This window comes from Tachypleus tridentatus, chromosome 8 (assembly GCF_004210375.1).
Source record: "Tachypleus tridentatus isolate NWPU-2018 chromosome 8, ASM421037v1, whole genome shotgun sequence".
Lineage (NCBI taxonomy): Eukaryota > Metazoa > Arthropoda > Merostomata > Xiphosura > Limulidae > Tachypleus > Tachypleus tridentatus.
This window is the reverse complement of record NC_134832.1, coordinates 135,026,112-135,042,319: the sequence shown is the minus strand read 5'-3', so window position 1 is coordinate 135,042,319 and position 16,208 is coordinate 135,026,112. Positions and strand designations below refer to the sequence as shown.

Genomic DNA, 16,208 nt, shown 5'->3' with positions numbered 1-16,208 from the left:
CTTTATAACGCTCCCACGCCTGAAAGGGCGCTCAACTCGTAATCTGAGGGTCGCACATTCGAATTCCCGTCGCACCAAACATGCTTGCCTTTTCAGCCGTGGGGGCGTTATAAGGTTACATTCAATCCCACAATTTGCTGGTGAAAGAGTAGTCCAAGAGTTGGCGGTGGGTAGTGATGATTAGCTGTTTTCCCTCTAGTATTACATTCCTAAATTAGGGACAGCTAACGCAGATAGCCCTCATGTAGTTTGCGCGAAATTATAAACAAACAAACACCATTCAACCAACGAAAGTAGCTCACGAGTCGTTTGTGAGTTTTGTTCAATAGATGTCTTCTATTTAGTCAATCAGTTCAAAACTGGATACAAATATCCTAGATAGTCCTTTCGAAGCTACACGTAATAATACTCCTAAAAGAAAAAAAATATATTATGTAAACATTCAACATAAAATAATTTTGAATGACAAAAAATTCGATATTTACCAATCTAAGAGTGTTGCACAGAAGTCGTAGCACCAGGAAGTGTTGCTCATACAATCTAGTTACTAGCAGATTTTTCTGGTAAGGTACGGAAAAGTGTTAAATCGTAATGTTTTCATATATTAAAAGTGGTGCCATTTATTGAAAAAAAATGATTTTTAAGAACTATTTTTCGTGCAATATTCACAAGTTACATCAGTAAAGATATAATCAAAATCTCACATAAACCCCTAGTAAAAGCCGTGTTCTTGTTGTAAAGGAAGCACTTTTATTTGAAATTGTGTTCTATGTTAAAGAAATGGCTGTTTCACATACCGTAGTTACTTTTCTAACTCTCTGAATCTTGAATACTCAAAGTATGATTTTTTAAAATGAATTTTCGTTTGTGATGCAAATTGTATTTATTATTTCGGCCATAAACTTTGATATAAATATACATTATTATGAAACTTTGCAGAGCACTACTACGATACAAATTTAATGAAAATCCGTTCTGCTCTTTTATTTCCTGAAAACATTTTTTTACAAAAGAAAGAAAATATTTCCTGCATATAAATAAATTTTGACATATAGAAAAAAAACAATACATTATTGAATATAAATAGTAATAAAATTTATTGCAATATAGAACGTATGTAATTTTATAACAACTGAAAACATCTCGAACTAAAAGGTAGCGTTTTTCAGTGTTTTATATTTACGTTGAATAGCGTCGGCAGTTTATCTAAACTACATTACATTACCGAGTAGTTAGTAAGTTAAAAACATACGAACAAAAGCAAAACTGCATTGTGTGTGGCACGTGGATTAGGATTAACGCGTAATATTTAATTAGATAGATTAACCAAAGTGGGAGAGAGCCACTTAGCAGTATTTTCCGCCTACATATATGCATGTTCTTGAACAAAAAGCGGAATTGAGTGTAAGAATTACAGCAACGCATATCCAGCTAAAAGCAATGAATGTATCTAGGGCGTTGTCATGCTCGCACCTCTGACATTCTGATCCGCACTTTGACATGATAACCACTAAGTATATCCTGGCCCAACTACAATACCTGAAAACGATTGTAGATTATTTCTTATAGTGGTGATAATAAAAGGGAGTTATGAAATAAAACTATTGAATTACGACATTTAAACATCGGATAAATATTCTTGCATAATATACAGGAACTTTAGGAAATGCAATTAAATTTAATATTGTAAAACAACGATATTGTATCTGAAATTAGGAAGTGGAAAAAAGACTTTTTCTTGTTTATTAATAGGTGACACTACTTGTGCATGACCTATAATAAGAGCAACAAGAACATAAATTCTTACGTTTATAAGTACAGTATGGCAGCAGTATATCGTAATGTTATTGTGGTTCTAGATAAATTTGTGCCACCAAAATTACAACCTGTATGGAATCATCCTGCTGGTACGTATTTATCTTGAGTCTTGACTTAGACTTAAATTAAGAATACACAACCTAATGAAACTAGTACTCAGTTGTAGTAGTAGTAAAACTAAAAGTATTTTGCTCAGACTGTTAATGATTTTGAAATTCGTAACGAGATGCCATGGCATAAATTTGATGCATATGTCTGCTTGTGACTACGATATAATGTGCCGTGCCTTATGGTTTGGGTATATTATATACATTGTAATTATTTGTGTATATTTCGCCACAAATGGTATGTTTGTTTAAACATTCATCCTAGTCACAACTTTAAATTATTTATAGTTGATTATTATAAGTTGACTATTAGTCTTAGAAAGTTTGTTAAGTACCAGTCGGTAAATTAAACCAGAATAATTGGTAAGATCGTTGCTTGTGAAGTTGATGGAAAAGCTAAAACATTATTAAAAAATTTCACACTGATAGGAGGTAACAAGTAAACATTGTCTCTATAAAAAGACTGTAACTTCTGGGGACCCTCTGGAGTCTGATTTGATACCTTTGATATTTATTATTTCTGTAAGTAATTTAGATATTGTCACAAAATTTACATGCAAATCTAAAATGTCAGGAAGGTATAATGTTGTTAAGAATACGTATTCAAAAACATTGTCATACATGATTAATCAAATCTTGTGAAAGATGGCTTTCACTATTAAAAAGTATAAAACTGTGCTCTTGGGTTATAGTAATTTAGAAGGTACTTCACTCTTTTGTGAGAGGAACATGGGTGTTGAAGAAAATGATGATTGGACAATCTAAGTCTCCCGGGGTTTCCTGAAATCTCTTTGATTTTCATAACACTCTCTTTCATCCAGAAAATGGTTAGAAACCATGGTGTTTTTGTAAACATATTATCAAGTAGACCAATTACAAGATTTTTATGCATACACAACTGGTGCTTAAAAAGATTGATTGGTTGGTTAAAACAAGGTATTTGGATTTGGTTGGCCAGTCGCCTGTCCATCAAACTTGTAAGGTTATCATGATAACAATGGTATTGAAGACTTGATATTATTGGTGTGTAAGAGTAAGATTATGAAGTGGGCTGTTTGAATGAGTTAAGTGTGATTGTTGTTAAAACTGTAAAACTGTCTTATAGTTTTAACTGTTTTGCAAAGAGTTTAATATGAAGTTCAGTGTTCAGAGAAAGTTTGAATTTAAAAAAAAAGTATTTTAATTTTGTATAAGACTGACAAGGCCTCATTTAAAGTAGTGTATTCAATTTTCTGCCAGTGCTAATGGTTAATTGAACAGATATGTGGTAAATAACCTCTATTTATTGTATGTGCAAGGTAATGGATTAGGGTCACTGTAATTTGGACCATACATTTAGTATAGTTACAGTAAGATATTAGAAGTATATTGGTATTGTCATTCAAACCATCAAGGCAATGCTCCGTTGTTAGTAACAGTACAATATATAGTAGAGCTGAGTCAATAGTGATTGTTTTTTAATTGATTAATGATCAGTCTTATTGAACTGTTATGTTCAACTAATTGATTATTCTCACATGAGACTTGGATAATTAGAATAATCAAATATAGTAATAAGTTTTTATTATTTTTGTGATGTTAAATGATTTAATCATAATTTCACCTAATTATTTTAAATGATACTATGTAATCAATACTTGTAGATAATTAAGTTAACCACTCAGTTTTGTCTTATAAATATAAATCAAAAGATGTAATTATTTCTTCAAATCACTAGTTAGTTCTTGCATGGAGTACTACATACAGTTCTGGTCTCTTCATATCGAGGAAAAGATGCTGACTTTGCGGAATGGATTCAGAGAAAGCTGCTATTTTGATCCTGGAGATGGAAGGATAATTTTATCCAGTGAGGTTAAGATACCAACTTATCTTCAGTAAGAGTAAAAAGTGATCTTACTGGGGTTTATAAGGTTATCTGGAGGATTGGCAGGGATTCTTTATTTGTGCTATTATCTTTTAAGGTAAAAGGATGAGTGAACACAAGTTTAAGATCTGGAAAAGATGGTTTATTTTGCCAATATTGTGATTGGCTTTAGAAATGTGTTGTCACTTTGGACAGTAGTGAAAGCAACTATTTGGCAAAAGCTTAAAAGAAGAATTAATAATTTGTCGGGAAAATAAACAAAGAAGAAGAGAAGATTTAAAGTTTAACTTTTTCTGAGGGGTGAGTGTTCAGGAACAGCATTGATAGATTAAATGGTCCCTTATTGCCCAAGTGTTATGTGATGAAGGATGTGCAACTTTCTTGAAAATGTGGGCTATGTAAAATTATACTTGGTCTACACTACAAGATTTTACTGTGTGTTTGTAGAAGATTTAAAGGCGACTTTTTAATTCATATGTTGCAGCTAAGGGATGTGAGCAGTCTGTTGGAGGGGTAGAAATGAGAAGGTTAGAAGTACAAACTTTAGTATAGCAGATATGTTATATTTAATTGGATGCTGAGATGCAGATTTGTTCATTAAATGGTTTTCTTTAACCAGGTTCTTTTTCAAACTTGCCTACATGTTTTTTCTCTATATCAACGAGCTAAACATTGTTAACCAATTCACTTACATTGGCAATGTAGTTGTGAAAAGCAATAGCCTTGAAGCAGAGCTTGACTGCAGGATCAGAGTATTGTCAGCCTCTTTTGAATGATTATACAAGAAGGCCTGGAGACAGAGTGTAACACACAACCAAAAACCAAGTGCATATTTCAACAAGCCATAGCACTTTGCCCTAAGCTATATTTAGCGGATACTTGTACACTGGATCATTTTCATGTTAGGATGTTTTCCAGCATACAACTTGGACACTTCTGAGAGATCCTGCATATATCCGGGGAAGACCAAATCACTAATGAGGAGGTCTTGAAGTGTGCTGATATGCTCAACTTTGAAGCTGTGCTTCTGAAAAAACAACTGTGCTGAGTTGGTCATATGGTGTGATTATAAGAATGTAATATTCCAATAACTCTACTTTATGGAAAACTTTTTTTCTGGCCGGCAGTGGAGAGGTGGACCAAAGTTGTGTTATAAAGATGTAGTAAAGTGTCACCAGATCACAGCTGATATATCTACTACCCTTTGGGAGTCCCTACCCAACAATCTTGTCGAGTGGCACAGATTAGTTAACGATAGTTAGGAGGTTGTGTCCAAAAGTGGATGAAGGTTTCACAGAATTGTTGCCTGTTGAGAGATGTGTCAACAATTTTGGGCTATTATCGTCCAAGCACTAGGAGCACAGTCAACAATCCAAGCATTGATGGCTTCCCCCACCCTCCTTCTCTGCACTATCTTTGATTATTGAAGGATTGTTGATGTTGACAGAAATGCACCCTGGTGGATCAGCAGTAAGCATAAAGGTTTATAATGTTATGAATCAAGATAAGGTATTCACCATAAGTAAAGTGTGGATATCCCATTGTGGTGCTTTAAACTTAGAAACACTGTTATTTGTAAGATTTGTTAATGTTCTTTGTGCTTTGACCCATGCTATTAGGTTACACTAATTTGTGCATTTTTTAATGAACTTCTGTACTTTTAAAGCTATGTAGTGTCTAAGGTTAAATAATATAGTTAACTAAAGAGTTGATACCAGTGTTTTAACTTTATCTTTTACATGTAGGCCCAAAAACCATTTTTTTCTGGGCTCCAGCATTCAAATGGGTAAGTTAATATTCTGTTCTTTGTATTTCAAAAAAATCTGTCAATGATATGCTAAGTGTGAGAATTATTGTGATATATTGCTACCTTGTATTGTAAATGCTAAAATAAAGCTATAAGTGTACATATTTTATAATAAAGTCAAATACTATGCTGTTAGCCCAACTGAGTCGTAGTCCTAGCTTATTTATACTAATTGTAATAGTTTGTATTCTTGAAAATGTAGTTGTCATTCTTGCTGTGTTGTCATGTGCTACTAAAGTACAGTTTTGTCAAACTAGTTGCATTACAACCTGTATTATAGACATTACAGTACTATCAGAGTATGTGATGTATTTCTGGTAATATTATGTGTGTAAAAATGGCTAGTATGGGTAGAGAAAGCTCTGTGTAGAGGAGCGAACAATGTTTCAACTTTTTTCGATCATTGTCAGGTTCACAAAGAAAGAAAGAGGTAACTGACCGATAGCTGATCACATATTTGAAGGAGGTTGTGTAACTGAGTGTAGGAATGTAGAGGGCATGCTTAGATGTTTGATTATATTTATTAATATAGGTATAAAGATGTTTCTTTGTGTTGGTTTATTTTGGGCTTGAGTTGTATAAGTAAGGCTTCAATTTTGCATTTGTTTCTTTATTTAGTATTTGGATGTTTTCTATGGTTATGTTGTGTTTATTTGATTTGCAGTGTTCAAAAACATGTGAAGGTGACTTTTTGTGTTCTGTGAATCTGGTTTTAATTTTTCTACTTGTTTCTTCAATATAGAAGTGGCAGTTATCACATTGTATTTTATAAGTAATGTTGGTGTTGTGTTTGTCAGTGTAGTTTTTACATAGTATAGACCTTAGTTTTGTGCCTGGTTTTGAATAAATTTGGTATTAACTGGAATGTCATATTTTGTTACTAGTTTTTGCTAAATGTTGGTTATTTTTCTGCTGATGTCAGAAATATATGGTTTGCAGCAGTATATGGTTTCATGATTTTTTAAATCGTTGGATATATTTACTTTTGTTAGTTGATTTTGCTTTTTGTCTAGGTGTGTACGTATAATGTTTTATATGGTTTGTGGAGGAAACTTATTGATGCTGATGAAGTATTGTTTTGTCTATTTCATCATTAATTTTATCTGGTGAGCATAGTTTTATGGCTGTATTTATTTGGTTTCTCAGTATGTTGAGTTTGTTTTATTTCATGTGCTGAGTCCCAAGGAATGTAGTCCAGTCTGGGTGATGTTTCAGTGGATTTCTGTGTTAAATGGTGTATCAATTGTTGTAACGTTTGAGGTTAAGAAATGTTATTTGATTGCTTTCTTCACATGTGAATGTGAAGTTAATGTTGGGATGTATAGAGTTAATGTGATTGAAAAAATTAAGTGTGTGTTCTGTAGATGTGAATCCCGCAATTGTGCCGTCTACATACCTGTACCAGTATAGCGGTGGATGTAATGCTGTGTTAATTGCTTGTGTTTCAACTTGTGTCATGAAAATATTGGCTAGAACTGGTGATACTGGATTGTCCATATTAATAAATATAATCCAACATCTAAGCACACCCTCAACTACACTTAATTACAGAACTGCCTTCAAGCATGTGGTCAGCTATCAGTCAGTTACCTCTTTCTTTCTTTGTGAACCTGATGATGACCAAAGAAGTGTGTTGTTCACTCTTCTACATAGTGCTTTCTCTACCCATACCAGCTGTTTTTACACACATTTTTCTCTACAAGTGGGTTTTGTCGTCATCACAGATTCTGGTAATACTGTTGTATCATGTGGTTTAAATTCCTGGTTCCCAGTAAGTGATTCACAAAAGGCTCCTGAATTACTGAATTAGAACTTGGAGCATCCCTTTATTTAAAAAAAAAAAAAGAAGAAAAAATTTGAGACCAGTTTAGTGCAGAGATGTTTCTTGCATTCAGTGGTAACCCTTTTGCTGTCTGTTAGCTTTTATAAGATCATGATTCTTGACAGATAATTTAATTATTGAAATGATACAGGAGATGTCATACCTTATACAAATGATCATCATAAGGTTGGGAATTGTTTGTGAAACACAAAAAAATGTAAGAGAATTTGGAAGCGTTTGTGACTCATAAGACTATTAAAAAATGTTTTGTACAGAATACCAAGGTAGGTAGATTATTTGGACCCGTGTGAATCAACAAAGCAAGAAATACTTTTCATTGATTTCATTCATTTTCTCAATGGTCACTGTTGGTTTCAGCTGTCATGTATCACTTTGTTTTTTTGACCATGGTATCTAGTAATTTCAGAGTCAGGAGTAAGTCTGTATAATAACCAGGTGAAGCATTTTGTAACTGAATTCTAAAACCAGAGTTTTAATACGAAGCAAAATTTCTCATGCTTGTAACCTGTTTTTCTGTCACAAACTGGCATAGCAGAACCATGTCCACCACCTTTTGTCTTACCCTTATGACCACATGATCCTCTAGTACAGATTCCATAAACTTCAGATCTTTCACGTGTTGTTAGTACTGCATTGTCATCACTAAAAGAATAAGAGTCTGAGGAAACCGTTGAGTTGCCACCATTACTAGATTGCTATCATCAGTCTGCATTTTAGTCTAAACACTTAAGGGTATTGCTTATAGGTTGGTAAAATTTAAGTATAAACTATATGCACAGGCAAATTTAAGAGTGAAGATGTCATCCCAACTAACACAACCTTTGAGTTCAAGAAACTTCAATTCCTCGTCCAACTCAGCTTTGCACTGTCCATTGACAGGATTCAAGGACAATCTTTAAAGGTAGTTGGACTAAATCTGCCAACTCCTTGCTTTTTACATGGGTAACTTTGTTATGCTCTCATGGAGGCAGTGAAAATTATTTACATTACTTTGCACCAGAGGGCAAGGGCAGGAACATTGTTTACAAAGAGACTCTTGGTATTAATGTTTGTATATGTATATAATGTTTTTAGGAAAATAAAGTTTAGAAATAAATTTTTATATTCATTTTCCTTTTTGTTATCATTTCTCACTTTTACCCATGACCAACACCAGGTACTTTTACTAGCATAGCAACAGAGTCACTGGTGTATGTGTTAATCCAAGTTGATGTGGAAAATGTATGTGGTTTTTGCAGTAACCACTATATTGCTCATTGGTGATTTCATTATAGGCTCTTGTGATGGCAGGAATTGGAGATATTGCTCGACCAGCTGAGAAATTGAGTGTTACCCAGTCATCAGCCTTGGCTGCCACAGGTATATTGTAGAATATAAACTTTTATCTTCTGCAGGTTCATTTAAGTTGTAATGATTTAAAATGTAGACCTTAGTTGCTACAGGTAAGTTATACCATAAAACTTCAACCTTGATTATACAGGTAAATTGTAAAACATTGGCAATTAACTGCTACAGGTAAGTTGTAGCATGTAACACATTTTATCAAACTTTCTTCTATTTCCAGATGTATAACTTTACAACTTTGCGTAATTTCTGAATAAGGATGCTCAATTCAAAATGCTGAAAATGGAAAGTATGGATGAAGCATAGTTTTTATTATAATTGAGCCACAAACAAAGTTTTAACGATCATTGACTTTCTTTTGTGGATGATTTCATTGATTTATTTTTTTTTACTGTTAAGTTAATGCTGTTTAGGCATCCTGTTTTTTTCATCCAGGATTAATCTGGTCTCGTTACTCGATGGTCATTATACCTAAGAACTGGAACCTCTTTAGTGTCAATGTTTTTGTTGCTCTGACTGGAATTTATCAGCTCTCCCGAATCTACATGTGAGTAGGATGTTTATTACATTTTTGTCTATCTGTAGTTCATTAAACAAACAGTGGGAATGAAGTTTTTATGAAGGCAAAAATATTTTTTTAATTTTTACTGAATCAATAGTACTTAAGCTTTGTAAACACTCTGTACTAATAGCATATACATCTATACCTATCTGTTTAGAAATCTGAAATTATTATAATTGTTACAGAATTTAGAAACATTTCTTTATCTGTAAGAAACAAAAATAGTTATTGCTCATGAATTAATAAAGCAATTTATTTATTATTTATATAGTTTATTTATTACATACTTTTGCCTTTTGGGGTGAGTTAACCTTTTCACAATGGGTCAGGGGTCAAAGGCCATGTCATTGCATTTGTTGACTTCATTTAAAATTTTACTTAACTGCTATTTTAAGAATTTATGTCAAGTTTGGAATCATTGTAGATTATAGTTAAAACTTTAATATTATATATCAGTTAATTTCTTTATGTAAAAGTAATTATTAGAAGAACACTTTCAAAAGAACAATCCAAATATAGATTTTAGTGAGTCACGTGGTGTGTTGAATGCAGCATTGTTTAAAATTAAATTTTTGATGCCAAAATGCTAATTCTATAATTTTGCACACATTAGAGATAATTGTTTGCTTTACATCTTCATTTGCTGTTCTATATTTTAAGAAAAGTTTAATTTATTTATAAATAGTAATACTCTGTGTATATATATATATATATATATATAATGTATAATAATTCAAATGTTACTGCTTATTACAAAATACTAATACACTAAAACAGGGATGACTAATGGTCAGTTTTATATTACTGGATAGGTGACCTGAGTGCACTTGCACTGCATCAGTGCAAGCTGTGTAATGTTAACTAGGCATGACTGGAAGGTCAATATAATAAAAAAGGTGTAATTTATATTTATTTCCTAATTTATTTATTATGTTTATGAGGTTGGTTAAGTTACAGACCCCACATAATTAGAGTATAAAAAATAACGTAGGATATAAAGTCTTACTGAAAACAATAGTTTGGAATGTTTTTAGGTTTAAGAGATTACCCAAAATAATATTTTTGGGACAAAGAATAATTTTAATCACAATGTGAAATCACTATGTACTTGGACTAGCAACAAAACACTGTTTCCACAAATAAATCTTTGGTAAAAATATTTCATTAAAATATCTGATTTTTGGTGTACAAGAAGCTTTCAGTCTTTTATTAATCTACCAAATTTTGTGAAGATGCACATTCTGTATCAAAAGTTATGGTTCAAATACTTAATACATGCAAGTGTGTAGAGGAACTCGTGTACAATTATACCAAGCCCCTTGCAAAAGGGTAACTATGGGTATATACAAATTACTTCTCCATTTTTGAATAGAAGAGAAATTTGTGAAGCTGTAACTTATTTCTATATATGTGATTTACTCTATCTGCAGGTACCATCATTCCCTGCAAAAGCAAGAAAGCCAGGGAGAATCCAGAACTTCTGTGGAATAATGTAGCAATCATGAATTTTTATAGTACAAAATATTTAGTCAGTGTAAATATAATAATAAATGAATTGCATCATTATGCTTATTTAATTCTAGTTTCAATCTGTTGATCATCAGGCTTTCCTTTATAATAAGCAGTAGAGAACAGTTTAAAATTTGTGTTAATGCAAATTATGAACAGGGACTAAATATAAAGGAATGCTGTTTAACAGAATCAAACCAGAATTGAATTAGCAAAACCATGCAGTTCCCTTATTATTAACTTTTATAGTGTGTTAGTATTTGTTAGTCAACATAAGTGTCATATTATTGAAATTTTTTAAATACAAAACAAATGTTTAAAAGAATATTGAGAATAATAGTTTTAAAAACAAATTCTTATTTAAAATCTATTTCAGTTGTTTAGTTTGTAAGAAAATTGTTTGCATCAATGTTATTGTTTTTGATAGTCATCAGTTTATAAAAGAAAGTAGTGGCTAAGACTAAAGCAAGGTTGTTAGACACTTTTTCTTGATTATTTTGTAAATTAGCTAGAACTGCTCAAACTCTTATATTTTGTTTTAAAAAGTTATTTTAAGATTACAATAATTAGTTTAATTCCATGCTCAAATTGTTTACTCATAATTAAATGTCTTTTATGTGGGTAAATAAATGACAGGTTCAAATCTACATAGTGTGCTTATTCGTTTTAAAGGTACGGTATAAAATGCATGAAATACGGGTGGTGAGAAATGTGTAAATGGTGAATAGAAATGAACTAATATTGTAACATAAAAATGAATATTCAGTCTGTATAATTAAGTGTACATCAGGGTTAGTAATTTAATAAGTATAAAATACACTAATTTTTCATCATTAAGTGTCTCTATTAGTGTGTTCTGCAAGCAATCAGTTAAGCACTTTCATTTTTCACAGAACTATCAATAGATATGATCCTTTTAATTGGTAACATTAAATGTATAAAGAAAGGTAGAATAATTTCACTGTTGTTGTTTTATCTTCAATAAGCTACAGTAATCTGTTTTATTCAAACTTTGTGTTCATATGGTGCTTAACTTTATGATGAAGGCAGCAGAATTATAGGTTTTTTTTATTTTTCTGTTTAATGTAGCATTTCAGTACTCGAGCTAGTAGAAATACATTTGTTTTTAGTTGCCTTGAAAATACTTTATCAAGAATTGATCAAAAGAATTTAAGAAGCAAGCTGTGAATAGTTTAAGTGTCATCAGTTCATCCAAATTATCTTCAGTAAGATAAACATTCCATCTAAACTTTATTTTAACATAGTTTGAATACTGCCAAAGTTCATGGAGTAATGTAGCAAGGTTCTTTACAAGACTTGTAGAAAAATTAAAAATAATATTTTTATACAAGTCATGCAGAGCTATTCCAAAGTTATATCAAATTTAAAGATTATTTCTTTTTTATTATGCAGTTTTTGTTGAAATGTAATTTGGCTGCTAAAGGGATTCTATTCACATGTAAAAAAAGACCTGACTTCGTTAAATGTAAAATTATCTCTCCCATGAAGTGGTGCACTTCTTAGCTTTGTGACCTTTTGTATGTATGTATGAATGAATGAATGAAAATTTTTTTAATAGGAAATACCAAGAAGGTGTGCTGATGTATATTTTTATGACGATTTATAATAATAGAATTGGGCAAATGTCAAGGAGGTTCCCCAAATTGTTTTTGTTACTGAAGTTATAGAAGAATGAGTTACACCATTACTTATCACCAGAGTGTCAAGTTGCACTCTGATACTATCTTACCACCTCTTTGAGTATTGCTGCAAACATTTTCACAATCGGTGCACCAGTTTATTTACCACACCAATTTCACACCACTATTGAATTATTACATAACATCTGAGTATTCTCCACCAATAGTATTGTACTATCTATACTGGTGCAGCTAACTCTGTGCTATTTTCTCTCAATCCTCGCTTTATCGATTGGTATATTATTGTTTAGACGTTTATTTACATGAGGTCTCCATTTATCATTGTGCTTCTTTGGCATTTTAAATTTTTTTCAACAGTTTTATTTTACTGTGTTTTTCTAACTTTTTTTGCATTTGTTTCTTGTTACCAAATTCCAAAAAAATTTATGAATTTACCATTCAATGTATCAACTTCAGAAATTCAGTTATAGTTAAAAATATAAACGTTACATAAATGGGTCATTTTATAATATATCCTGAATGAGCTCCCAATTTATTGTATTAAGTATTACAAGTTCAAATAGTCTAGAACTGAATTAAATTGTAATTTAGGTTTAGAAGTTAAATAAATTTTGATATGTAATCAATTTATGATACTTGTCAACAAGGTTGGTACACACAATTTTCTTTTTAATATAAATGTATTTTAATGTACAAACAATAATACAACTTACAGTAATGTTTATTACAAACAGTGATCTATGTACAAAGGTTTTAGAAACAATAGTGAGTCTTCTAACTGATCCAGATCTTACTTGATGTCGTATCGAGGGTTCATGATGAGCAAATTAATTTTGAGTAGATATACAAACAATTCGCTTAACAGGGAGCTATCTAGCTGCTATTCTTTATTCGTCAGTATTTTTTATCACTAATGAAACTATGCAATTTTTTCATAAAAGTATTAATGTGGTATGTGAATTCACTGAAGTTGTATTGTTTGTAATACTCAAAATCTATAAATGCTCCTGATCAAATATTTAAAGTTCCCATTATGAGCGTTATAACCATCACAGTTATAACTTCCAAGGTTTATAACAAATCAATAATATATACTCTCTCTTGGCGCATCGCATTGGTTACATTTATAGGCATGAGGAAATTTTCTAGCCTTCACTACAATAATGACGATACATCATTGTTTACATGTATTGTTTGATTTTTACACTCAAAGATCACAATTGTAGTAAACAGGCGGTAATTTTGCAATACAGATTTAACAGTATAAGTTATTTACATTTCTATGCATAAATTTAACTTAAACATCAATATTAATATATATATAATAATAAATCCATCACACGACATATTTTTCATTTGGACATCTCGTTCTGAATCACTGAAAGACAATTTCTTATACTAACACCTTTCCCAAAACAGTCAAGATTACTTCCTTAACTAAATTAACTTTCTCGATGTCGCTGTCTTTTTAAATGATGGAATTTCACAAACCGTCACGGCAGACCACAATATCTTCACTTTGTAAACGGAATTCTACTTACAGCCAAACTCTCAGAATGAAAAAAATATCTGTTGAGATAAAACAAATTATAGAAAATACACCCAAAAACTAAAACTTTGTTAGAAAGAGGATATACAGATAAAGAAACTGACGAACAGATTGGAAAAGTTCGCAACACTCAAACTCATATTTAATTAGACAATGTAATACTAGGGTTTCAAGCAAAATTCCTCGTGTTATTACCTATCACTTTTAAACCCAAAAACGCTTCCCACATTCTGAATAAACTTTTTTTAAATCTACTACAATTGAATAATTGTTTTACATAAACATTGCTTACAGTATTCGTTGTTTTCCCCTGGAAAAGGAGAAACCTCAATGACATCCGTGTTCGTGCAAGAAAATATTGAACCTTATCAAAGAATGTTTGTCATCCATGTAATAAACCTCTTCGTCAAATCTGCAAGTTTAATAACAATCTCTCTTTTTGGTTTGAATTTCGCTCAAAGCTACACAACGGTCATCTATGCTAGCCGTCCCTAATTTAGCGGTGAAACACTAGAGGGAATATATCTTTTCATCACCGTCCACTGCCAACTCTTGAGCTACGATTTTATCAACGAATAATGGGTTCGATTGTAATATTATAACGCCCCTATAGCTGAAAGGGCGAACATGTTTGGTGTGACGGGGAATCGAACCCTTGATCTTCAGATTACAAATCGAGCACCCTAACCACCTGGCCATGCCTAGCCTTTCTCAGTACCAAACAACGTATAAAGTAAACTATGAATCGGTGACCACGCTTAGTTTAACACCTAAATACCGTGACTGATAGGATAAAGAAGAAAGGTTCACTTTTTGAAAACGCTCAGATTAAAGGATTTCTTATCTTTAACAAAACAGGCACACTCCGTCATTGTCTAGCAATCGACTTACAGCGCTAGTGTCTAACAACAGGCTTACAGGAAAAAAAATGTCTAGCAGTAGACGTACACAAGCATTTCCAGTATTTTTTCTGCTGATTCATTCACTGTTTAACGATAGCTAAAAGGAAAGAATCTTAGGTTTACGAATATATATTTAGGCAAAGTCTGTCATATATAATAACTGAGAGGCTATTGTTTAACTGGTGAAAGATATCAATGCAAACTTGCAGGAACAATGTATTAATATAGACTTGTAGGAGCAGTGTCTAGCAATGGAGGTATAGATGCATTGTCGAGGAAGACGCAGGGGCAGTTTCTAGAAACAGACTTAAATTGCCAGTTTTTAGCAACAGACTTACAGGAACAGTGTTAAGAAACAGGTTTATCGATTCAGTGTGTAATGGTGGACTTTCATTGGAAATATCTAACGAAATAGACACATAGGTTTAGGTTTTAGTAAAAGACGTACAGGAGCAGTAGTTATTAATATAAAAGATATAGACTACCAAGATGCCTAGAAATATAGCTTTGTAGCAGTAAACATAGAGTCACTGCCCGATATTATCTATACCGAATGAGTGTTCAGCGAGAAATAAAGGGGCAAAATCTAGCAAAATATATACAGGGATAGTTTCTAAAAGTATAGTCTTGTGGGAGAATTTCTATCATGTAATAATAGACTCACTTTCACGGACTATTACTAGATTCAGTGTGTCAGTACAAATTTATAGTAGCAGTATACCAGTACCGACTTACAGAGGCAGTCTGCAGTATGAGACTTGCATTGACAGACTCTAGGAATAGTCTTATAAGGGCAGTATCTAACAAAAAATATACGGGCTTAATGTCAAGCAATATAGATATAAAAGGACAATGTCTTTTAATAATTTTACAGACTTCCAGGTTAGTGTCTATTTTTTTTCTTTTTCCAGAGATCATTTTAATAGTAAATTGTTCAGACCTTCCCTCTCGTATTGTAAAAAAGAAAAAATAACACAACAAAACCATAAAAAAAGAGTCGAACATGTTTAAAACAAAACATCAGCATTGTGGTATCATAAAAACTCGCACTACAAACAGTATTTCATAACGTTTTTTTACAAAACGACTCATAAACCCAACTATCGTGAACATAATGGTGTTAGGCTTTGCTACCAAAATGCTCCGTTTCTTTTGATTTTCAACAATAAATTGAACTGGGTAGCTTGTAACTAGAAACCTGCACTACTTGAGTAGCAGTTAAGATGGTGGTGTCCAAGGAAG

The 16,208-nt window shown here is 32.1% G+C and overlaps 1 protein-coding gene across 1 annotated transcript; it reads left to right on the top strand.

The window, feature by feature from the left end:
- Positions 1 to 1,737: 1,737 nt before the first annotated feature.
- LOC143223564 (uncharacterized) lies at positions 1,738 to 11,501 on the top strand. The gene is made up of 5 exons (XM_076451670.1): positions 1,738 to 1,907; positions 5,535 to 5,575; positions 8,714 to 8,798; positions 9,219 to 9,330; positions 10,776 to 11,501. Exons 1-5 carry the CDS (start codon positions 1,769 to 1,771, stop codon positions 10,834 to 10,836), a joined length of 438 nt encoding a protein of 145 aa, XP_076307785.1. The 5' UTR covers positions 1,738 to 1,768; the 3' UTR covers positions 10,837 to 11,501.
- Positions 11,502 to 16,208: the final 4,707 nt, after the last annotated feature.